Source organism: Girardinichthys multiradiatus, chromosome 15 (genome assembly GCF_021462225.1).
Source record: "Girardinichthys multiradiatus isolate DD_20200921_A chromosome 15, DD_fGirMul_XY1, whole genome shotgun sequence".
In the NCBI taxonomy this organism is placed as follows: domain Eukaryota; kingdom Metazoa; phylum Chordata; class Actinopteri; order Cyprinodontiformes; family Goodeidae; genus Girardinichthys; species Girardinichthys multiradiatus.
In genome coordinates, this window is record NC_061808.1 from 13,994,577 (window position 1) to 14,021,470 (window position 26,894).

Genomic DNA, 26,894 nt, shown 5'->3' on the forward strand with positions numbered 1-26,894 from the left:
TACAAGGATTGATTCAGAAAGAAGAGTGGAGGGAGGGATTGTTTTTTTGTGGCTGTTACGATTAGAATGATTGTTCATAAATCATATTTTGTTAAATTTAGTTTCAATTTATAGCAATTGTATGCAGCACAGAGTAGCCATTGGATTTCACTACACACAGCAGGAATGCGATCAAATACAAAAGAATTTCATGGAAATCTTTAAATAAATAACTAAATACAATGCCTTGCAAAGGCATTTACATCCCTTGAATACATTTCTCATACTTCATTACAATACAACCACAAAATTAAATGGATTCATTCATGGTTTTATGTTATAGACTAACAGAAAGCACTGCATAATTATAAAGTGGAGGGAAAATGATATATGGTTTAGACCAAAGGTTTGTTTGACCGACATAAAAAAACTCTATGTGTGGCAGAAAACTAACACTGCAAATCACGCTGAATGGGACAGCATGTGAAAAAGTTCAAGCAAAGATAAATACCTTTAAAATGCATTCTATGACTCAAACATCAAGAAAACCCAAGATATACCTTTTGCATGTAAATATATATAAATCTGTATTTGGTTATATCACACTTACTGTTCATATATAAAACTTAACACATTTACTCATTTGGTTTTCAAACAACAACCTGAATAAGTTGTCAGATTAGATCAAATTTGGCACAAAGTAAAAAAACAAATCTCTATAGGTAAAAATATATTATAGATCATTTCATCTCATGTTTTTATCTCCTTTCAATACAGGACAACCATTCACTATAACTAAACACAGGAAGGAGGAAACTTCAAAAAGTCCCTTTTGGAAACAAATGGTCCATAGAAGACTCATTTATCAATTTCATGTAGCTACACTGAAAGCAAATATTTACTTTTTTCATTATGAATAATTATCAGGGTTAAAAAATTGTTTTCAACAGTCTCATCAACTACATGGGGTTGCATTGGTTCTATTTATGGATTCATGTAGCACTTCTTTGAAAAACAAATCACAGGAACTTCCTCCTGAAGGAGAGAGTGTAAATGAAGCCTGGCAGCCACGGCCTTGTAACGTGTGTGTAATCTACAGGGACACTGATGGAGAGTTCCAGATCATTTGCATCTGTGTTATTTCTAAGGAGTCTGTCCCTCGAGCTAAGTTACGAAAAAGCCGGAGCGGTAAAGCTTCACAAATCAGAGGCAAGTCAGGGCTGATAACGAGTCCTCATTCTAAATTAAGATAGTACTTGCACCTATTACTTGTAGAAATACAGTGCCTTGCAACAGTATTAACACACTTTAAACTTTTTCACATTTCATCCCATCACAACCACAACTTTCAATGCATTTTATTGGAATTCTATCTGATAGACCAAGGCAAAGTAGCCTATTATTGCGACATTCTGGGGTATTACTGTTCCAGCTTTGCACATCTATAGACTGGAATTTTTGCACAATGCCTCAAATTCAGTCAGATGGGATGGAGAGCATCTGTGAACATGAATTTTCAAAACATGCCCCATCTTCTCTATGGGATTAGAGTCTGGACTTTGACTAGGACTTTCTAACACATGAATGTGCTGGGATCTAAACCACTGCATTGTGCTGTTGGATAAGCACATGCTTGTATTTAGCTCCATTTACATTCCCATCAACTCTGACCAGCTTCCCTGCGCCTGCAGAAGAAAAGCATATCCACTGATGCCAGCACCACCATGGTTTTTTTTTACGGTGATGTGAAGTTTTGCATGTAGGCCAAAATGTTCAGGTTTGGTATCATCTGACTAAAGCACATTCTATAAAATGTTCCCTGTATCCCACACATAACTTGTCCCTGATGTTAAAATGGTCAGAGCTATACATATTTTTGCAAAGAACTGTATGCATGCAATTATTTGCATGCATACGGTTAGTTGCTGTGTTGTTGGCAGACATCAAAACCTCCTAAGATTACAGACACAGTGGTATGGGACAGTTTATGATTTACAATGGGCCTTCCTGTTGTAGTGTGGTTTATGCAACCTTTCCGGTGCAGTGTAAACTTTTAAGCACAAAAAAAAAATCTTAAACAAAAAGAACACTTTTTTGATCAATGAAATTTATAGAAATTATTAATAAATTTAAATCTTCCACTTTTATTCAAGAACCCAGATTGGAGGAGAAACATAAATGCATAGATGTAAATGTTGCAAACCAGGAGTGCTTAGTCCCGATGCGTTGCCCCCACACTCAACCACCAATGAACCACTTTGCCTGAGCCCAGAGCACTAGACTTATTCACCTCAAACATCTCCTTCTCCCACCATGGACCCCCAGCCTAGCTCCAACAAGCTGCACATGTACAGACACAGCAATTCTAACCGCTCTGGTGCTGTTAAGATAGCAAGCTAATGTCCTATATCCTTCCTCTTTCTGCCCAGTCTCTAAGACTTTTACACAGGCACACATCTGCAAATTCAACTTCAGCACCAGAGCTGTTAAGATTGATTGTTGAGTTATCAGTGACAGATAACGGCGGTCAGACCGAGATTCTGGCCAAACGACTGCGTAAACACAGCTGAACAGTTTGTTTTACTGTCTGCAGTGAGAAGAAATCCATCCAGACAAAGGTGGCATGGGTATCTTAAATAATAGTTGATAGTATTTGGAGATTAATGATGCATGGGAGGGGTTCCTGAAAACCAGACAACGAACAAGCCAAAATCTAGCAGCAGAACTTTGAGATGTTTGATGATTACACTGAATTGAAGGGGGCTGTAGAAGAAAAGAAGAAAGAGAAGTCCACATAGATAAACCTGTAAACCAAATGAAACCAAATGAGTGCATAAAAGGCTCTTTTTTACCCCAGGGGACCAGTTAAAGATGAAATAAATTCAGTCCTTAAAATTAGAACTGAGAAATGCCACTGACATGCCAAGCCTTGGAGCGGGATTCATCTAATTTGGGGTTTCTGGAGCTAACGTTCTTGTGGATTTGAAAAGCTCCACGTCATGGCACTCACTGATCGATTCATGGTGCTTGAGGCGCCTCTGTGAGTGTGTATATGCGCGTGTGTGTGTGTGTGTGTGTGTGTGTGTGTGTGTGTGACCTTTTGAGCAAAACACCAAGCACACGGTTAATAAATTACAGCCTTGACAGTTCAGGATTAACCTGGGGGTAGGGAATAGATAAAAGCGGAAGACTTTATCTTTATATCTCTTCCATAGATGTAAGTAGATTAAGTTAAAACAGAGGTAAGAGCGAAAGAAAAACTACCTCAACTTATACAAAAATGTCTCAAGCACAAAGAAAAAAATAAAACAGCTTTCTTTTAAAAAGCCATATATAGTTTTTGATGATTTTTGAGTTTCATCTGGAAAACATCATAATGGAGTCTCTTTGCAACCACTGAGGATCCAAAAGCATAATCACCCTAACTATTATATTTGGGACGTATTTTAGCGCTAAAAGAAAATCCTATTGAAAAAAAGCACAATTTATAAGTAAGCAAGTATCACCTCCTAGTGGCAGGTGCAGGAAACCCTGTTATTGAGCATGTTGTGTAACTCACCACATGTGTAGATGACACTGAGGTACTTTCTGGTGCCAGCATAGCATGGATCACCAAATTCTTTGGAGGAGGCTTGGACCCGACAGTTTTTCTTTCCCTGGCAGCGAGCTGTGAGAACCTGCAGGGCTTTACCTGAATGGCAATCTAAAAAAAAAGAAGAGGATATTTGGTATTAAAACCAACCAGCCTGGTGAAAATGAATCAAATGAATTATATAAAGTGTCCATAACTGCAACAGAACTTATCTATTTACTTCAATGACATTAAAATTAAAAAAAGAGTTGACATAGTGACATACAGTGCCTTGGGAAAGTATTCGGCCCCCTTGAACTTTTCAACCTTTTCCCACATTTCAGGCTTCAAACATAAAGATATAAAATTCAATTTTTTTGTGAAGAATCAACAAGTGGGACACAATTGTGAAGTGGAATTAAATTTATTGGATGAGTCAAACTTTTTTAACAAATAAAAAACTGAAAAGTGGGGTGTGCAATATTATTCGGCCCCTTTACTTTCAGTGCAGCAAACTCACTCCAGAAATTCAGTGAGGATCTCTGAATGATCCAATGTTGTCCTAAATGACTGATGATGATAAATAGAATCCACCTGTGTGTAATCAAGTCTCCATATAAATGCACCTGCTCTGTGATAGTCTCAGGGTTCTGTTCAAAGCGCAGAGAGCATCATGAAGACCAAGGAACACACCAGGTAGGTCAGAGATACTGTTGTGGAGAAGTTTAAAGCCGGATTTGGATACAAAAAGATTTCCCAAGCTTTAAACATCCCAAGGAGCACTGTGCAAGCAATCATATTGAAATGGAAGAAGTATCAGGCCACTGCAAATCTACCAAGACCCGGCTGTTCCTCTAAACTTTCATCTCAAACAAGGAGAAGACTGATCAAAGATGCAGCCAAGAGGCCCATGATCACTCTGGATGAACTGCAGAGATCTACAGCTGAGGTGGGAGAGTCTGTCCATAGGACAACAATCAGTCGTACACTGCACAAATCTGGCCTTTATGGAAGAGTGGCAAGAAGAAAGCCATTTCTCAAAGATATCCATAAAAAGTCTCGTTTAAAGTTTGCCACAAGCCACCTGGGAGACACACCAAACATGTGGAAGAAGGTGCTCTGGTCAGATGAAACCAAAATCAAACTGTTTGGCCACAATGCAAAACGATATGTTTGGCGTAAAAACAACACGGCTCATCACCCTGAACACACCATCCCCACTGTCAAACATGGTGGTGGCAGCATCATGGTTTGGGCCTGCTTTTCGTCAGCAGGGACAGGGAAGATGGTCAAAATTGATGGGAAGATGGATGGAGCCAAATACAGGACCATTCTGGAAGACAACCTGTTGGAGTCTGCAAGAGACCTGAGACTGGGAGGAAGATTTATCTTCCAAGACAATGATCCAAAACATAAAGCCAAATCTACAATGGAATGGTTCACAAATAAACGTATCCAGGTGTTGGAATGGCCAAGTCAAAGTCCAGACCTGAATCCAATTGAGAATCTGTGGAAAGAGCTGAAGACTGCTGTTCACGAACGCTTTCCATCCAACCTCACTGAGCTTGAGCTGTTTTACAAGGAAGAATGGGCAAGACTTTCAGTCTCTCGATGTGCAAAACTGATAGAGACAAACCCCAAGCAACTTGCAGCTGTAATTGCAGCAAAGGGTGACGCTACAAAGTATTAACGCAAGGGGTCCGAATAATATTGAACGCCCCACTTTTCAGTTTTTTATTTATTAAAAACGTTTGACACATCCAATAAATTTCATTCCACTTCAAGATTGTGTCCCACTTGTTGTTGATTCTTCACAAAAAATTTGAATTTTATATCTTTATGTTTGAAGCCTGAAATTTGGCAAGAGGTTGAAAAGTTCAAGGGGGCCGAATACTTTCGCAAGGCACTGTAACTAATGAGATAAAAATTTTGATCGCTTTATTACAAAGCAGAGTAACCAGATGTCCTGATTTGTGCGGGACTGTGAGCATTTTTCACTCCTGTCCCGTTGACCCTAAAACAGAAACAATGTCCCGCATTTGACTGGGTTCTGATAAGTCAAAAAACTATTTGACTGGACCTTTTTTGAAATGTAAAGAAAGCAGAGCTGCAGTCATCATCACAGAGTCACATCAGTGGTCAGTCAAAATACGCATCAGCGTCCCACATCATGACCAACCTGCACGCCACAATGTTAGTAAAATAAAACAGAACAAGAACATTTTTATGAAGTTTGCCCAAGTTATTTTTCAATTTCACACAGAGGGGAGCACGATGTGAAGCGACACTGTAAATGTGAGTCGCACAAGTCACGCACGGCTAAAAAAGCCGCCTACTGATCTATGGACTCATTTGTACTCAAACCCAGAGATGACTGCCAGGCAGACAAGGTAACAGCAGCTGAGGTTACCTGTGTTAAACTTTAAAAGCTTGTAAAGTTTTTTAAACTTGTGCTAATTCATTGTTTTGCACTATCAGGCAAAGTAGAGATTGTTGAATGTAATGTGAGATATTTGTTAAATAAAAATGTATGATGTCATGATAGTGTTGGGAATGTGTCCCACAATATCCCTCCTCAGCATCCTTGGTTTTTTGATATCTGGTCACCCTATTACAAAGGCTAAAGTCATGCAGCTTATATTTAGCAATTCTTCTTCATAAAAACTCTATTTATTCCTTGTTATGATACAGAAACATAAAAAAGAACTAAGTTGCTAAAGTTGTGACTAAACATAAAACACAAAAGATTTGCGGAACACCTTTCCAAGAAAGTGTTTTTTATGTGCTGCAGTTTTAAAGGATCAATGTCCATTTCATACATTTTTCAAAGGATTTGTTTCTGTCAATCAACAGCTTCTCCTAATTGTCAGAATTGAATAGTTCCCTTTTCCTTTATTTATTCCAAAATGTTGAGCTCATATTGTATAGATTTTATACATGCAGAAGAGTTTATTTTGAGCTCTTATTTTTTGATGATCATGTTTTACAGCTATATAATTTAGTTTCTCAAAAAGATTTAACATAACATAAGCCCGGTTAACAAAGAAAGCATATATAATAAAGAAATCTGTTGTTATTCCCTTTCAAAATAATGGGTCGGGGGTGGGGTTGTGGGGGCTGACTTGACATTTGTCCAGCAGACAGTCTCCACATGGAGGGTAGACCACAAAGGCCTTTGCTGAAGAGGCTGGCTGTTCATAGAGTGCTGTATCCTGGCATATTATGGAAAATTAGGTGGAAGGAAAACGTGTGGTTGAAAAATGTGAACAATAGAGCAGGGATAGATGCACTTTTGAGAGGATTGTGAAACAAAGTTAATTCAAGTGTTTTGGAAGATATTCCTAATTGGAGTCAGTGCTTTAAGATTTATCAAACATTCCTTCTGTTAAGACACTCCTGAAATAGAGACTTTAGAAATGTCTTACATTGACTAGGTGGAAAAGAACTAGACTGTTGTGCAGTAGTTGAAATAAATTGTAACTAAAGTTAATTTTGCATTTCATTTAAAAATCAAGATCCCAGAGTCTGTAAGAAGAGTGGAGAGGGTCAAAATCCAAGCTGCTTGAAATCCAGTGTGAAGTTTCCACAATAAGTGATGATTTGATGAGTTATGTCATCTGCTTGTAATGATCTACTGTGTTTCATCAAGTCCAACATCAGTCCTAGAGCACTCCATGCTTCCCAACTGCTGACAAACTTTATAGAGATGCTGGATTCATCTTCCAGCAGAACTTGTTACCTGCCTACACTGGTAACAGTACCAAAACCTATTTTAATGAACATGGCATCACCATGCTTGAATAGTTAGCAAAATTATCTGACCTGAAGCTCTTACAGAATCTATGGTAGATTGTCAAGAAGGAGACGAGAAATGCAGTCTCAATGTCGTTTCCATGCCATGCCATATCGATGCAGTTTTTTCTGCAAAATTAACAAAATAAACCCTTCCTACTCTGTCTATTTTATTTATAATAAAAAAGAGTAAAATACTTTTTTGACATGAACTAAATTATTAAATAAATATTCAATGATAATATCATGTACTGAGCTGTACCTGTATAAAATACAAAATATTAATTAAATTAAATATAAGTACACTTTAGCAAATAATTTGAAATCTTCTCAGTTATACGAAAAGCTTGATTTATTCGGGTAATTTTTTACTTTTAATTAAATTAACTTGCCTTCGAAGTTATATACTCCTACTTCATATTCAGCAGTCAGAATTGGCTTATAAAACCAGAACAGGAAAAAATAATACATTGACTCGCCTTCCGTATTCATGTCCCCACTCGATTTTCACCACAACTACAACAGCTTTGAATATAAACAAACACACTTAAACCCTCTCCTCACTCTCAGCTCTCATTGTGTTGATATGTGTCAACATCATAAAGCTTCCAGGGGCCCTACATTGTCCAAAGGACATATGATCCAACATCTGTGTGTGTTTGTGTGGAGACGAGGCAGAGAAATGGATGCATGGGCCTCTCATACATCATCACTAAGCACCTGCCATCTCCTCTTGGAACTCTCATCTGCAGATCTCATCAACAGCGGAGCATGACGACACATATTAGGTAGACATGAGCATAAAAGGTGCTTGCCTTGAAGCTAGTTATATGTTAAGTTATCTAGAATAATGCTGAAAAAATTGTGAAAGTTGTGTACTTTTTTATACAATGTGAATTACTTAAAAAGTTCAAAATAATAAAAATAATTCAATCCCAGTGGATTTTTATATTCTTCATTTCTTAATACCAACAGCTGTGAAATGATAAGAAGGTGCACGATAAGAACAAATAAAGTCAGAAGAATCTCCTGTTGTGTGTCTTATGGGAATTTGAATGCGTCTTGGTTTTGCATGAATGCCTTCCAGGCCTTCATGGTCCATCAAAACCCCTTAAAACAACACGTGAAAACGAGCCTTTGAAAGTGGACACTAGGCTGTCATACCGTCTCCCCTGGTGGGCCTTAGACAGAGGAGAAAAAAAAGTCAAAGGTAAAGAGAAAAGGCTGGTTTAAGACTTGGCTCACACGTCAATGGGCCACAACGAATTACGACAAAGGTCAGAGGTCAAATGTCACAGTCAGGAAGACTGCGAGGGCAATTTAGTAGACATATATATTGCAAATATAAGGATTTAAATGGTGTCTAATTTATAACCAAGAAAGAGCACAGTTTAAACTGCTTTAATGGCAGTTAGAAACTGGTATAATAAACCTATACAATATCAGGTCAGAGTTTGTGCATTAAACTGAGCAAGCTGGCACCTTGTGGGAACCGGTACGAGGAACTCGAAAAAACGTTGTACACCTGAAAGGTTACACAGTTCCCACTGTCATCTCACACATAGACTCACATTGTCATTTTCATAGCAGAACCAATAAAAAAAACCTCTAAAACACTATTGGAGGAAAAGAAATGGGCAAAAGTCAAGACCAATTTAACAGCTGTCCTAAGTTGTTTTTAAGATTTTAGTTAAATAAGCTGTTATGTAGTATAGTTACTCCTTTGAGAATAGTCTAAAATGATCATCTTAGATTGTGAGGACAGGACACATTTATTGACACTTGGGAGACTGTTTAGGTCCAAACTTTGGTTGTGTCAGTTGATGTGAGAACAAAATGACACCCAATTCACGCTTCAATTGTTATGCTTCAAGCTATGTTTATCTTATTTAGTATTTTAAGTATCGTTATTGCGAATTCTATCACCACTTTTTTTCCTACGACATAATTAAGGCTTAGCCTTAATTAACAAAATGCCACCTTTATAATTCAAGATTTCTTGCACGTAATCATGTATATGTACAAACAAAATGTTTATGCTGCAACTTTAAAAACATGGCTATGGTGAGCTCCTGCTTTTGGAGATGAGCTTTAATTTTCTCTCCTTCTTTCCATTTCCTCCTAAAGGGTTTATTTAAGCTTTACTACATTGAAAACATCCTCCCAGTTGAGAAAGACCCCCTGACTGAAAACTCCCCATTAGCTGAAGCTTTGATTTCCCTGGCTAGATGATAAGTTAAGCAGAGTGCTTAGAGAACACCAGCGAGGCTGCAGGGTTCGAGAAAATGTCAAAAACATTGTGGTACAAGAGTCAAGCCAATCCAACTTTATTTATAAGCACTTTTAAAACAGTACAACTGACCAAAGTGCTGAACAGATATCACCTGTAAGCATTAAAACTCAAATACAAAAAGATAAATAAAAGATATTATAAAGCAACTCAAACAGCTGCCTGATAATGACGCCAACAGTGCTTTAAATTTTGAAATGACACTTGAAGCCTATCCTTCAGGAGAATGGAGAAACACACATGGGTTTTGTATTCTGGATCGACCACACACACACAGTGATTAGTTTAAAAGGATATGTCCTCCCCAGGCTCTCATTAGTGGTATTAACACAGATTGACAGGCATACAGTCTTCCTCAATCCCCCCTTTTTTCTTTCTCACACACACATACACAAACACAGGAAAGCATTGAAAACCCCCAATGTCCTCTAACCTTTACTCGCAACAATTTCCCAAGATGGTGCTGCTACCCTTCTTTCCTCAAAACTCCCAACAAGGACTGGGCAATTGCACAGAAAATAACATCTACAGCTAAGACAAGGAGCCACTGAGGAAAAGGAGGAGTTTCCTGGACAAAATCACACCCATATCCATTCACCTATTCTGATTTTTTTTGGATTTCAAAGGAAACACAAGGTAGGCAAAGAACCACAGTCAAAAAACCACAAATAATTTTTTAACTAAAACTCAACTGATTACATCTGCTAATATAATGGAAAAACACATCAGTTTCAGCTGTTAATTTTTCCATCTTCTAGTCTCCCACAGTTTGTGTTGATATGCTACCCTGTACCAGCAGCATCTCAGCTCACACCTTTGGGCACATCACTCATCAGTCATACATTTTTACTTTTCCATCTTAATGTTACATAAATCAATGTTAGATTGTGTACAATGTTCTCCCACCTTTTTCTCAGAGTGTTGGTTTAATATACTCGCATCCTTTCACAAGATAAGACCCCAGAACAATAACATATGAGATGCAGTCTTGTGCGTGCTGATGCTTAACGTTGGATTTCACTTGCCACAGAACCCTTATTTGAAAGCCAAGAAACTGTGTTGTGGGTAAGATATATACTGGTACATTTTATAGGATGGCTGTCAGTTAAACCTCCTTTTCATTCACATAACAAGCCTCTTAGCTCATACAGTGAGGAAACAAATACACAGTCATGTTCATATCAGTATATCCACAGCCACTTCCAAAATACTATTTTTTTCCACCTACACACGCCTTTCCTGGAATTTCAAAACAATGGCTGGAGAGCCCTGTCACACATCCCCATCTCCTCTTTCAGTCTGACTCACCTGCTTTACACTACACACAGTGCTATTCTAAAGGGAGGCTCCCAGTGAACATTTATAAACCTACCTTGAACAATCAGACATACGCACATAAATTCACCGACCATTTTATAAGTTACTGGATTTGGCTTTAGACTTGCTTCTAATTCTGGCCTAGACTGAGCGAAGTTTCCAAAACATTCCTTAGATATTTTGGTCCAAATTGACATGATAACATCATGCATTTGCTGCAGATTTGTCGACTGTACATTGACAATGTTAATATCCTGTTCACTACGTCCCAAACGTGCTTAACTACTGTCAGGATTAGTAACTATGAAGGACAATGGAGTGCAGTCAATTCATTCTTATGTTCATTTACTTAGTTTTGGATGATCTGAGCTTTGTGTTACGTTACATTCTGCTGCTGGGAGTAGCTATCAGAAGATGGCTACATTGTGGTTCTAATGGAAGGGACATGGTCAGCTGCAATACTAAGGTAAGCAGTAGTGTTTAAGTGGGGTTAAGGTGTCCAAACTATGCCAAGAAGATTTCCCACACAGAATTACACCACCAGCAGCCTGAACCGCTGGTACAAGAAAGTGTGGGTCCAAGCTCTCCATCTGACCTGTGACATCAACAAGTCATTTTCTTCCACACAACTGCCACTAACTGGATAATATCTCCATTTCAAGTCATTTTTTATAATTCCAATGAGATGGTTGTGTATGAAAATCATAGTAGACCACCAGTTTCTGACATACTCAGACCCTTCTGCTGGGCACCATCCACCATTCAAAGTAATTTATTTTCCCTTTCTACCCCATTTTGATTCTTTGTTTGAACTCCAACAAACCATCTTTACCACGTCTAGATGTGCATTGAGCTGTTGCCACATTATTGGCTAATTTGCTATTTGTATTAACAAGCAATTGAACAGGTGTGCCTAAAAGGTCCAGCAAGTGTTTATGTACATGTAAATCAACACAATTAGAGTAATTTTCTAAGTAAACAATCAACGGTTTGTCTATATGTGTCATCATAGAAACCCTCCATAAACTTGTTCAAATGAAAAGCATGTTAGAGTTCTTCAGTACAACAAAAATGTTTGCAATGTTATTCTACTGTAGCAAAGTTTAGTCATACTTTTTCTTTCAATATGCCACGTTTGTTGGGGAATTTCCAAAAAGTCCATAACATCATAAAGAACACTTCTCAACCAGGTCACGCTTTATTTGAACTATTGCCAACAGGCAGATGCTACAGATCAGTTAAAGCAAGGACAAGCAGATTCAAAAACAGCAAAAGCTAAACTCAGTACAGCCAGAATGAAAAGGAGATGCAATCATGGGAATGTGTGTACATGTGTTTTTATTTAATTTTTTATTTTTGTCTATTTTACGTAAATTATTTATTGCTTTATGCACAGACAAGAAAGCTGAATGTTGTACTTGTGACAATGAGAATTAAAGATATATTCGATTCTATTTAAAAATGGTTTCATGTAGACACATGCATTAAAAATGGAGTATATTAGAAGGAAGGGTTGACTAAAATATCCATGTAAATTCTGAACCTTTACTTCTTTTACAATTGGGAACTCTTTTCTATATTTGAAAATTACATGGCCATCTTGGGCTGAATGTTCTATGGTCTATACACTGACTGCAAGTGTTTCAAAGAGCCCACAGCATCCAACGGAGATGTGGTTTTAGAATGTGTAATAATGTAGCGTAGAAGGCTACTTAATCTGCAATATGGCCAACGAGAGGGAGAGGATAGTGAGGGATCTGAGGTCAATGGACTGCAGTTTAAGATTATTTCCTATTTTATTACTGCACCTATTTTAGATGTCTATCTTATATTATCTATCTATTTAATAAAATTCTCCCAATGTTGAAGATCCCTTTTTATTGCATGGTATCAGTTATACAGCAAAATGACAACACATTGATTTGAATTGAAATGATTAATTAGTTTTCATATGTGAAATTTTACATTCCTCATGCTGTGTAATTTTGAAAAAATGTCCAGAAATATGTCTGACATAAAATTTGTATTATGAAAATATACAGCAATTTCTACCTTAATTCAGTGTCAACTAGATTTTCGTGGCTTTCATACTACAGTTTATCCAGCCATACATAAGGATGCAGATAGATTCAAAATATCTCGGTAGTATTAAGCAAGAAGCTATACACTTAATAGTTTTTTAAATCCTGCAACTACTTGGGGAAAAAAAGCTAAGCACTTCTGAATTTCAGAAAAAAGCATTTATGTTTTTTTTTTTTTCAACCTGTTTCTGTGTCACTCTTTACAGTCACTGCAATTATGTGAAAAAGTGATTTTACAACTTATCTGCATCTGGAAAAGGGTTTCAAACACACATTTTACCAAAATCACTTTAAAGAATTCAGTGCTTCTTAACAGTAACTGTGAATGCCTGAGAGCAATAAGCCTGGGTTAAAAGTGTTTAAATAACCTCCTCATAGCAGGCACTCAAAAGTGAAAGCATAATGGCCTCCCCAAAGGGAGGGGAAAAAATGTCTGAAATTCTGCATGCCAAGCATAGGGGCCTATTTAGATGTCAAGAGGTGTGTGTGATGTTAATGTGGCAGATGATAGAAGAAGGCCCAGGCAAGCCCCTTTACTTTGAGGATTCTCTTCAACACAAAAAGCTGCCTGATGCTCCCCCCAAAAACCAAGAAAAAACATGGGATCAAAGAGGTTTTAGTTATGTGAGCACATTTCATGTACCTGCTTGTGTCTTTATGTTATACGTTTTTCATTACTTTACATTTAGCAAGCAACCAGATGTATGTTCTAAAATAACTAAATTGCATTAAATGTACAAACATCAAGCACACTGCCTTCCAAAAGCATTCTTACCGCTTTTAACTTTTTCACATTTTGTCATGTGGCTGGAGGTGGGATAAATTGTTGGCAATACAACTATTAGTCCTGCATGTAACAAATCATGAACAATGCAGGGTGAAACCTGGTGGTGGCAACATCACACTGTAAGAAGCTGGTCATGGGAAGATGGATGAACCACAAAACAACCTGTATCACACTCCATCAAACAGAACAACCCAGAACATGCCATCAAAACTGCAAAAGGTGCTGCAAAAGGTCAGTCAGTCAGTCAGTCAGTCTATGGACAGGAGGCGGGGTACAACCTGGACAGGTCGCCAGTCCATTGCAGGCTACAAAAGGTGCCCTAGTCAAAGTTCAGACCTAAATCAAGTTAAGAATCTGTGGCAAAAACTTGAAATTGCTTTTTACATATCTCTGCTTAATAAACAGTACACTTAGGTGAAGCCATAATTTGAATCCACCCCTGGCAACAACGAACTTGCCAGGTAAAGGTACTTAAGCTCTTCTGATGGCACTTAACACTTTGAAAAAACTTACTGTGGGTACAAAATAAACTTACACTACACCACATTGTAATGACAAAAGCATTCAGAAATAATTAATGTGTAACTAGGCAGTCACTCAAGACATCCTCACTTCCTGTGCAGGTGACATGGGAGCCGCATCAAAGACAGAGATGACAGGGGGAATCCCACTACAGCACCACGAGTCTTTTGAAACAGACACACACTCACACACACACACACACACACACACACACACACACACACACACACACACACACATTGTAAATTGTTCCATGTTGAGAGCTACTGTATTTGATTCTGAACTTGAAACCAAATCCTAAGGCACCTAAATTCACCTGCCACCTCTGTAGCACATTTTCAATCCACCTGTATGAGGACTTCTTCAATGCAGCCATCAGTGCTCATGTAGCATACAAAAGGACATAGATACATGTACACATGCTCACAAAAAGCTGTTCTGTACATTTGTCTTTGATGACGTGAATGACGCTTTTGTCAGGCTGTCAACACTGACCTGAGATCTTTGTCAAAAACGTATTATGTTAGCCCCTACATCTAAAAATGGCCCCTAGCTTTCAGACCAAAAGAGAAGAAAAACGAGTGCATCTACGGTACAATCCTCTGTGCTCATCTCCTTCCATGCAATAACAAAACAAAGCTGGAGCAAAGAAAATGAGCTGGTTGGCAATGAGGCTTGGTGCCAATGCCACAGTAGCTGCAGTAATACGAGTAGTAGGTCCAAGCTTAGAGTCATTAACATTTCTCTATAACAAGGACAAGTGTACATCTCTATATCCCAAGTGCTTAGGAGTGCACATGCACACACATTTTGCATGTACAGAAACTTAATATGTACCCTTTTTTACAGGCCAGAATGTGCAATTTGGAGGACATGTGATCTGCATTCCACTCCATTTCTTTGGCAGAGTTTGCATGTTTGAGTGTGTCTTCCATCCTTTACCAGGGAGACATGGTTATATTTATATGAAATTATGAATTTATTTTTTTAAAAAGGTGTGATGAAATGTGAAGAAAAGAAATGCTATTAAAAGTTACTTTTATTCCCCAGAAATTGTAGGGCAAGTGTGAACAAGTTTAAATAGCTGGCATCAAGAGTAGGATGTTTTTTCCAAAACATTTGAGGCTATTGGAAATATAGGAAATTATGAAGCCTTAACAAACCACAACAACCTTTTCAGGAAATGTCTTCTTAGTTGAAAGAAATTCATGAAGAGATGATTCAGCAGGCACTTTGTTTTGTTGTTTAAATGAGGTCAGGAGTCCTGACATGTTGAATTCAACCAAATTGCTGCATTTCTATTTGCTAATGAAGTCTTGCACATTTGGCTCACATAGGACTGCAAAAAACATTATTATTGAAATTTCCAAAACATCAATATGTATGAGAAAATAAGCTGGCCAAAGAAACATATCTTAATGTTATGCAACCCAAAAATCTGTTCATATTCACAGCTTGTTTCTTCACTTGTAAAGTTGCATTCCTCCTATGATCTCAGATTAAACCAAAATAGATGCTGTGAAGAAAAGAAATCGTCATTCTACTAAGTTGTACAAATACTATACCTTTCCTTTAATTTAAATTGGACCAGTTAAGAACATAGTCTAACATTGCCATTGGAACCAGCACCAGATAGCAGCAAGTAATTTTATTTTGGACTTTCTCCAGAGGTTTAAGGTTTGTTTTTGGCTGTATGCTCTAGGATGCATTTTAAGGATGACCTTCAATTATGGATGGAAGGGCAATAGACATTTTGTTATTGAGAAAAAGCTTCATGACCAACAGCAAAGCAGGCAGCCAGATGACCAAACTAATGGATACACCTGCAGGAGAATGCATCTGTTTAGCCAGAGATATTTTACAGCTGACCTACACCACTGTTTATTTCAGCTAATGTAAACGCTCTGGATAAAAATATTGATTATTACAGCTGGTACGTAAACAGCATGTACATTTGCAACAAGATGTCAAACTGCACATACTGCCAGACTGGCAGATAATACCCCTCCATGTAGACAACAAAGCAATGTGTCTGCTGTGAAACCTAAATCGTAAAGGTTTGTTGAATGTCTGAGTTTAAACAGGGCAGCAGCTGTATTCCACTGAGAATAGCACCACCCATTGACTAGAGCAACAAATGGTAAACCATGGAGTTTAAACACAGACACTTAGACCAAGGAGTCACAGGGCTTTCAAGTTTTGTTAATCTTCAGATATTCTTTTCCTTATGTTTGAAAATGGCTTAGTGGGAAAAGAAGTCTCTGGCCAATTGAAACACCGGGAGTTCAATTCCAGCTTCCTCCTCCCACAAGTCCTTGGACACTGAACCACAAGTTGCCTCCCAATCTTTATTTCAGCGTATGAATGTGTAAGAGTTAATGAGTGCACATGGGTGAATTTGACTTACAGCAGAACAGCACTTTTTGTGGCCTAACAGACTAGAAACGTTCTATATAAATTCTGCCTATTTTACCATATATTCTTTATTTAAACAGTTCATACCAGATGTTTACATACAATGGTGTGAAAAGTGTTCCCCTCTTACAGATTTCCTCAGTTTTTGCTTTTTTGTCACATGTATATGTTTCAGATAATCAAACAAATTTTTATATTAGATAAAGATATCCAGAGTAATTACAAAAAGCAGTTGTTCCACCCCAACTTAGCAGCAAAAACTGACATTAAAAGTTTGCGATAACTGGCAATAAGTCTTTAAAATCACCACTTAGGAATTTTGGCTTACTCTCCTTTGCAGAAATGTTTTAATGCAGCCACCATGGAAAGTTTTCTAGTATGAATAGTGTGTTTAAGGTGATACTACAGTATCTGTATTGGATTTCAGTCCAGACTTTGGCTAGGCCACTTCAAACATTCCTTTTTTTCAGTCATTAAGAGGTGGCCTTGCTACTGCGCTTTGGATCACTGTCCTTCTGCATAACCAAAGTGTGATTGGGCTTAAGATCCTCTTTTGATGATTGGACATTCTCCTGCAGGATTTTCTGGTAAAGAGATGATGATCATGATTTTATTAATTATAGCAGGTCTTAAGGAAGCAAAGCAGCCTCAAACTCTTACGCTACCACCACAGACCACTTGTAGTCAGTATTATGATCTGTTTCTGAAATGCTTTGTTAATTTGAGGTCAGATGTAACATGACACACACCTTCCAAAAAGTCCCACTTTTGTCTCGTCAGTCGACAAAATATTTTCCTAAAACTCTTGGGGATCACCTAGATCTTTTTTTGGCAAATGCAAGATGAGCCTTTTTGCCTTTGTTATGGCCTTGAAACTTTACCAAAGAGACCATTTGCCCATTCTCTTTCTTATTGTTGAATCATGAACACTGACCCTAACTGAGGCAATCAAGGTCCACGGTGCTATAGATGTTCTCAGTGTTGTTCTCGATTGCTTTGTGACCTCCTGGTTGAATTGTTGCTGTGCTACTGGGATGATTTTGGTTGACCAGCCTCTCCTGGGAAGGTTCACCACTGTTTCATGTATTCTCCAGTTGTGAATTATGGCTCTCAGTTTGGATAATTGGCATCTTAGAAATAGCTTTGCAACTCTTTCCAGTCTGATAAATGTCAATTACTTTATAATGTTTTTACTGTTTTTGAAATTGTTCAGATGATGTGTTGCTTTTGAGATCGTTTCAGCCATCAGAGAAGTTCTATAAAAATAATTTATTACATCTGCAGGTCAGATAATAATCAGGCCTGGGTTTTGCTTATGAAATTGAGCTCAGCTTTCTAAAAGATTTTATTTATTCACAGTTAATTCAGGACCTAACAATAGGGGAATTACTTTTTGTCCAGAGGGCCAGGTCAGTTTGGTTCATTTCCCTTAATAAATGAAATCATCATTTTAAAACAGGTTATCCATTTCCAAAATTCAAATTTGTTTGATGATCAATCTAAAATATTTAAGTGCGACAAGAAAAAGCAAAAACAGAAGAAACTATACTTCAAACTAAACTTCAATCTTTAAAGAGGATGTATTATGCAAAATTCACTTTTTGATAGTTTTTATATTTCCAGTTGGGTTTGTAATGCTTCTACAAAAACTGCAAACGCAAAAAAGCCATTTATTGGCTATAAATTAATGTTTTCTTTTTTCTAGAAAACGCACAGTTTCAAAAGCTGTGTAATTGTGGCGTCACAATTACACTGGCACCATTACCTCAGTCCCACACCTAAAAATGAAAAATGAAATTAACATGTTTTGTATAGCCCATAAACCAAGCCCACATTTTAAAAGGAAGTATAATAGGTCACCTTTAACTTCCTTGCTGATGTCTTGAGATGTTGCTTCAATATTTCCACATAATGTTCTTTCCTGGAGATGCCATCTATTTGGTGAAGGGCACACAACACGCTAATACCCCCGTACATTATAATTGGGGTGGTGTTCCAAGGTTCACAAGCTTTCCTCCTTTTTCCTACCCAAATAAACATGGAACTTTTAGGTATTTAGACATTTTGCCTAAGAATGAACCTGACTTGAAGTAATCTTAGTGAATGTGAACTTCTGAATTTGAAGAAATTCCCTCCAAAATATCTATTTATGCTGGCACTTAGCAAATAGAAATGTTGTACTGTACCTAAAAATATCTATTCTGATTCTATGTATGTCAGACAGTGGGCAGAATCTAAAGGCATGCCACACTTTTCGACAAAAAGATTTTGAAAACTATCATGTATTGTAAGAGAGAAGATTTACTAAATCAGATGACACAATTGAAATTTGAGATTTATGTTCTAAATGCAGACTCTAATAATGAGCAAATCTGCAACAAGACGCAGTTTTGTCACCAGAACCTCAGATTGTATGCTGAAACCCAGCCACGTAAAGCATCAGATTTACCACCCATTATAGTGTGTAGAGGCCAAACACCCTTAACTACTGCACAACCTACAAGCGGAGACTGATAACGAGAATGGGTCTCACCTACTGATGGTGCCCTTCTGAAGTGGGGGGGGCACTCCAGCGTGCCTCGCTGAGTTCGACCAAACATGGCAGAGTAAACAGAAATCTGCATACCCTCCTTGCAGTTGAGCCTCATCTCTTCCTCCTCACAGACAACCTTACTTTTATACTCATCTGTGAACAGGGAGAAGAAATTATAACTGACAGGTTCATAACTAATTACTTGATAAAGCAAGTGAAATAAACTTTACTAATGGTTCGGCTGATCATTGAGGTCCTCTATTGTTAAAAAAAACAAAACTGTTTTGTAAGTTATGTTTTATAGGGTTAAGTACATCTTCTGGTAATGAGTAACAGAGTTTTATTTCTTGAGAACAATGAGACACAGAGGAAAATTAACGAGCGAACATGCAGAGTCATGCAAAGACATTCCTCAAACACATCCAGCCAAAGTGACCTGTGACAGCAAGGAGCTGGTCCACTGGCCTGAAAATGAAAACAGAACAGCAGTCACTTCTCTGTCCATGTGGGGAGTGGAACAGGAATGTCGACTAAGGAGAGCAGACAAAAACGGACAGGATATTTCCTGGTGATGGATTCCTGCTTTCTTTCTCTCTCTTTCTCTGTTCTTCTTCACTTGCAGTACTCTCCATCCGACTTTCCTTTCAGAGGCAGTGACACCTGCCTGTCACACCATACCAACGCCCCATGTGGCCTTTCTTTCTTCCACAGAGAAGCCATTGGTTAAGTGACACCGAACAAAAAGCTGTTGATTGGCCCCGGCGTCCGGTGGAGAAAGAAGAAGTGGGGGAACCAGGAGGATCAGAGGATTATTGCTCACTTGTGGTCACTCTAGCAAGAAGTTTTACACAGCTCAGTGCAGCTTGGCTCAGCACAGCCCCTTAGATTTGAATGAATGCTAAAATCTGGGTGGGATTATTGCACTGTTGAGACTCACCTCTGAAGTGATACTCTTAACTTTCTGGCTCAGAGGAAGGAAGGCAAAAGATAAAGGGAGAGAAATGAAACAACCTTTGCTTTAATGGTAAAAAAAAAATACATCTTAACAGATACGGAAAGATGATATTATGGGGAGGTTAACCTATGAAGAGAAGACTGCTGTCCTTTATTCACAACCCAGCTTCTAATTTGTCACTATTCAACCATTATCTTCAATGTGTCTTATTGAGAATACACTAAAACAAACTGGTGCATAATTGTCAAGTGTTTGGAAAGGGAGGTTTCAAGAGGTATCCTGATCAGATGCTCCAACTACATCAACTGACTCCTCGGCTCTACTTCGAGCTCCCATCTGAGGATGGTGCTTCTCACCCCACTCTGTAGGGTGTTATCTACCACCACATATTAGTTATTTTTAAATAAGCTATTAACTTCAGTTATTTCTCCTAATTCATGTAGTTCCTAAATTAAAACCACATGGGTCATAGATTTTAAACAGTAAAAAGATTTGAAAACAATGTATAACTTTCCTTCCACTTTACAGTTACGCACTACATTGTGTTCATCTATTACATAAAATCCCAATAAAACAAAGTGTGAAAAAGTTCAAAGGGTATGAAGACGTTTTTTAAAAGCCCTGTATATACGGGTGACTGAAAAAAAGAACTAAGGTCAGAGAAGGTGATGATGGACTTACTTGGTCTGCATTTGTACCAGACAATGAGGTATTTACTGCTACCAGGACACTGGTCTGTCCCAAATACACGGCTGTTGACAAGGACTTGACAGCTCCTTCTGTCTTGGCACTCGTCCAGCATTTTCTATAGAAGGAAAGAGTGACACAGAGCATGAGAAGACCAGAGACAGCTTTAGAGAGAGAACAATAAACAAAATGATGGTGAAATCTGGTGCCTGCAAACCTAAACCCACTTCAAACAGGCTAGGTATATATCCATGGGAAGCCAAGGTAAGTAAAAACTTTGGGAAACTTCACGCTTCTAATGTCTTGACATTGTTTTTAATGTCTGGTTTCATCATCTTTTTGGTGACCCTCACAATCCCAGTCAATGGTGTAGTTTTCTAACAGTGAGCCATGGAGATTTTGTATTTTGTGGCAGTATAAACTTGGGTGCTCATCCAGCCTTGTTGACAGTTCTACGGTAGTTGCTTCAAACTTAATAAATTACCGGTCTGATTGTAGATTTGAGAAAGTTTAGGTGAGTAGCTATTTTGTTGTAGCTATTTCTGAGTAACAAGCAATCCACATTTTATTTTTTTAGGGACATGTTCACTTGTCTTTCCCATTTTGAAGAGTTGCTAAGACAAATTGGCCTCTGTGTCACTTTGTATTTATCCTTTAGGAAACTGGGAAGTCATAAATTACTAACAAAGTTCCTCATTACTCTGATCAACTTCAAAAGTAAAGTATAAATAAAAAGGTACTTTGGTTACATTTACTTATTTATATTTACTTATTTTAAAAAAAGTATAGCACTGGTAAATTTATTATCATAAAACAATAATTTCTTAGGAATTTAAAAAACAAAATAAAAATAAAACCTGAATGAATTCCTAAGCTTTTTACACATCTCTACCAATGACAGAAATGCACAGCAACCTTATGCTGCTGCCCAAAATAAAATTAATCCAGGAAACAAAATGCATCAAATACCAAGACAAAACAAAGCCTTTCTGCACAGACTACAACAGCATGGCTATGTAGTAAAATATAAGGGTCCTAAACTGCGATGTTAGCAATTAAACATACAGTACATTGGCGCATTTAAAAATTAAAAAGTTTGATATGCTCCTATCTCAGCTTTCTTTGAAATTTTCACTAGTATCAAATCAAAATGAGCACATAATAAAAATAGAAAAAGGTTATAAATATCGAAATTAAGGTTACGTTACACAAGAAAATAATTGTTCGGCAACCAAAGGTTATACATTTTCAACTATATAGATGTAAATTGGAAAATGTTATGAATTTATTTTCTATTAGATTAACAAGACATTTTAAAATATTGACTCTTAGAGGGTTATCCATAAAAGATGGAGATTCTCACAATAATGCCAACAATGCTGGTGTCAGTTATGTTCATGTGGGTGGCACATCAGCCAGTCAATGTTTCCCTTCCATACAAATCAGCCTCTGTGTCTGTGTATTCATGCCTAACTCTATAGTAGAAATGGAGGGAGATTGACTCAAAAAGGCAGGGCAAACTCAAAATGAAGCTAACAACTGAATGAATGCTGAACACAATCTGTTTGTGTCTGTGTTGGAAGGCGAGGCTGTTAGTCCCACCGCATCCTAATTTGGGAAAGGATGCTAAAGTGAAAAACTCCGTGAAATCGCATTGTGTCACGGGAATACTCAAGCCCCTTTCCCATTTAAAGTGGGTAATTTGCCAGAAAACATCCCAACAAAGCATTACATAATCAGTGGTCCTACAAAAATTAACCCATGGCCAAATTGCCTGCCTTATGGGACACATTCTGCCACAGGAATCTGAAGAATGCTAAGGTGAAAAAAAGTCTGTTAAAAGGGGAGAGGGGGTGAATACCTGCAGTGAGATGAATACTTGTTTTGGAGGCTAAAACACCAGGCAGCTGCGTTGTGCATGACATAATTGTGACCCAAATTGTTAGTGTTATTGCTTGCGAGATATAGGACCCCAGAATGCAGACGAGCAGGCAGCGTGATGGTAAGTGAAAAAGTTTTAATAACAAAAACTCACTCACAGCAGGAGACAGGAACAAAACAACAAACGGGCAGGCAAGACAGGCATGGCATGATCAAAAAACAAGACTTGGTTTGAGAAATGTTTCCGCAATGAATGACAGAACAGGTGTGTATTTATGGAGTGTGACCAGGTGAAACAAGAAGACAGATTAATAGGTGCAGATGATCTGAATTAACAGAACAAAACAAAGGCTGGAGCAAAACAGAGACTCTTGAACACAAACTAACAGAAACTAGAAAAACATGAAGCAAAAGCATAACCAGATCCGAAAACCAAACTTGACAAAACATGAACAAGACGACAAAACTAAAGCATGACCAGGAAAATAAACAGAAACATGATTCAAAACTTGAACTGTGAATAAGACTAACAAAAATCCAGAAACCAAAAACCAAACAACCCCAAATCATAACAGTTAGGGGCTCGAATTGACGCAGGCTCTAAGCCTCATATGATAAGTTGTTGACGTCAATATTTACCTAAACAACAGTATGGACTGACCAGCAGGGATCAAGATTAAGCCAGGGTAAAGATGAAGTGATGTTTCATCTCCATGAAGGGGCTCCGAAGTCTCACCCATTGATTCCACTTACCATGTCTTTTTATAACTAATTACTGTAATTTTGTTTGACACCATCCACTGTATAAAACATGTAAGCACTGTATGATTGAGGCCTTCTCTTTGGGATATCTTGTGTCTTTTAGAGAGTGCAATGGGTTGAACAGAACCTTAAAGCCTCCAATAAATTCCCAACACATAGAGGTAGTTTTGAGGTCTTTCTCACATAAATAAAAGCAGAGATTTTTTAAACTCAACAATAAAAAGCAGTTTGTTTATGTGTAAAACCCTGACTAACAGGATTAGCATTGCCAGAGGCGGGATTAGCTGCATTAAAAAGTTAACAAGGAAATTACAAGGACTTTCTATTGTTTATTTACCTGTAGTGCTGTGGACACGGAACAATATTGATCATCCTCCTGGGAACTATAGGAGCTCAGGAGTGCCTGGTAGGTCGGAGGGCACTGCTGAGGATCTGAGGGACCTTTTCTACCATAGAAAGCTGATTGGACAGTTATGGTTGTACGGGGTGGACAACGAACAGACAGGAAGTCTCCGTCACAGGCCTGTTCTGTGTAGTTCCTCAACACTTTGGACAGGTAGCCTTTGAAACAGAAAGAAACCAGCACAGTCACATTTGGCACAAAACATTGCAGACTTTTTGTTGGATCTCCCCAACTTTAATTTTAAATAATTGTCGCTAACCAAGTAGGAAAAGGATATATGGAAGAGACACTACTTGCAGATATCTGAAAATGGATGTATATCATTTAACGTTTTCATATTTTATCACCTAGAGGTGGGAGAAAATGTTTTTGTTGGGACCAAAATTTCACTTTTTGGCCTGCAAGCAAAATGGTATGTGTGGTGGAAATGTAGCACATCATATCACTATGAACATACCATTCCCACAATAAAACATGATGGCAGCAGTATCATGCTGTGGGGATGCTTTTCTTTTGCACAGGGGAAGTTGGGAAAAATGTTGGGAAAATAAATGAACATACTGGGATAAAAAGCCTGTTGGAAGCTGCAAAGACACCTACATCTGATTGTTAATGTGTGAGAGGACTTGACAAGTGATGTTCATAGACCATTCTCCATCCAGTTTGATTGAACTTCAGCTAAAAAATGTACATTCTCCAGAAGTGAAAAGTAGAAAACACACCCCAAGGTACTTGTATCTGTAACTGCAACAAATGGATGTTTTACAAAGTAATGAGTCATGGGGACTGAAAACATATGAACACCACTCTTTATAAAAATGTAAGAGTCTTGTATCTATTATCAACTACTATTAGTGTTGGCCTACCACATAAAATCCCAATAAATTACATTGAAGTTTAATGTTCTAATGTGAATACAGCAAATTAAACGTGTGTACTAATTCAAATGATCATTACTCAACAAATGAAACGTTCTTTACTGAGCTAAAGCTCCCTTTTATTGTAAGTGCAGAGACATTTAGCAGAAGGTCAATACACACAGTCATAAATTCACAACATGAACACAGTGTGATTCCATTATACCTATTTGCTCAACAATAGAAAAGAGGAAAGAACACAAACATTGTTCCCAAACAGACAAAATGAGCACTTGAAAACAGACATATACACACACACTGGCCCCTTATCACCATGGCCACAGAAAAAAGGAGGAAGGGAAACAGGACAGACATTTGAGGGCTTTGAAAGGTCAGCCACTCTCTAAATAGAGATACTTTTTATATGGCCATTTCACAAACAGATTTCCACATTGTGAAAATGGAAAATAAATGAACATGTATTTCATTTTATTTAGAAATGATCTGAATAACACCAGATATGTTACTAAGGGCTCAAACCCAAATGGACAACAATACTTGCCTTTGTTACAGATGCTATTTCTAATACTTGTATAATATATTTGATACAAATTAACATGAAAATAACTCCTTGATACACAGCTTACAAGCTGTCTGAGCATGACATTTTATTAAGACATCATCTCTCAAATTATGATTGTTTTAATTATCTGGGCTTTGCTAGTTTCCCTTGCTACAATCTCCATCTCCCACGAGCCCCCTGTCTACTTTGCTTGCCACATTCCATACTTAGTGAGGGGAACTTGGCATTCCCCCTGGCAGCAGGACCACACACACACACACACACACACACACACACACACACACACACAGGCGTACACACACATATAAAGAGACAAAACGTCAACACAAACAATGTGGTCAGGACAAGCCTGTTTGGCTCCTGAAAATGGGACCTCTGGTGATGGTGTAACAGTATCGCATTATCTGAAGCTGGTTCCTGGCAGAACCCCTGTCGTGCTATGACAGACCATTTGTGTAATCAAGGAAACAGACAGGGTTAGGATGGCAGTAAAACAGACTTGGCTTAAGATAGCTTAGAGAAATTGCCATTTGGAGGTTTCTTCAAAGAGACGTCCTTGTGCAACAGTTTCTTCACTATAAACACTGCGATATGCCTTACTCCACCCTACAAAGGGGGCAGGGAGGAAAAATACAAACAGATTATCTCACTCGAACCCTCAGGTGATTTCTGAAGAATCCAAGTCGTCTCTGTCTCCCTCCTACTTATTCAGGAACATCCCTGTTGTTCCCCTTCCTTCTTCCTGTAGAATGAGGTTTCCTTAAAGGCCAAATCAGGCGGCTGTGTGGACAGCTCAGTCAATGACAGGTGTCCCTCAAGGCAGACAGCTTAACAATGGAGGAACACCCAGGCATCTTTCCTCCTCCCTTTTCCTCCCCTTTTTCTTTTCATGTGGCTCCAAACTACTTCTTTAACTAGATCTCTGCCCTTTATCCCTAACAAAAGCCACCGCTTTATTTTGTCTACTGGTTTGTTTGTTCTGCCATTAAAAGACAGGATGCTACGGTAGAGATGCTGCTCTTGTACAAACAGGTCACTTTTGTGCCGGACGTTTATTGAAATGAACATGTTTAATTTCAATACAGGCACCACTTGGATCTATTATAAACCGAGACACATGAAGATTCACCTGCCTTTTGTATTTAAGGCCCAACCGAGACATAATCTTTTCATTTGTCAGTCGGTTCTTCAGCTCGCAGACCGTATAACTAGACTATTGCTTCTCATTTGTGGTCACGTGAGTACTCTTAAGTCTGACCCGGTGGGGGAGGAGGTCAGGTATGATGGCGATTAGTGACTATTATTGTGTTGTGTCAACAAGACAAAGAAGGAAACTGCTGTCAAGTGTCCCTTCTAAAAATACAACTTTCAGCTTTCCCTTAATTTCAAACCTCTTCTGCAATGTTACCTGCCTTGCCTTTCATGTCAGCCGGGCCCGACTAATTCACTTCGAGGTCCAAGAAGTTCAGGTGCTTTGTC

The 26,894-nt window shown here is 38.2% G+C and overlaps 1 protein-coding gene across 1 annotated transcript in view; it reads right to left on the bottom strand.

The window, feature by feature from the left end:
• Positions 1 to 26,894, bottom strand: part of LOC124881596 (protein eva-1 homolog A) — a 97,540-nt gene that overhangs the window by 46,807 nt on the left and 23,839 nt on the right. The window contains exons 2-5 of the mRNA XM_047387225.1: positions 23,910 to 24,133; positions 20,924 to 21,047; positions 19,288 to 19,440; positions 3,539 to 3,682 (exon numbers count right to left, since the gene is read on the bottom strand). Coding sequence (XP_047243181.1) covers positions 3,539 to 3,682; positions 19,288 to 19,440; positions 20,924 to 21,047; positions 23,910 to 24,133 — 645 coding nt within the window. The remainder of the gene's footprint in view (positions 1 to 3,538; positions 3,683 to 19,287; positions 19,441 to 20,923; positions 21,048 to 23,909; positions 24,134 to 26,894) is intronic.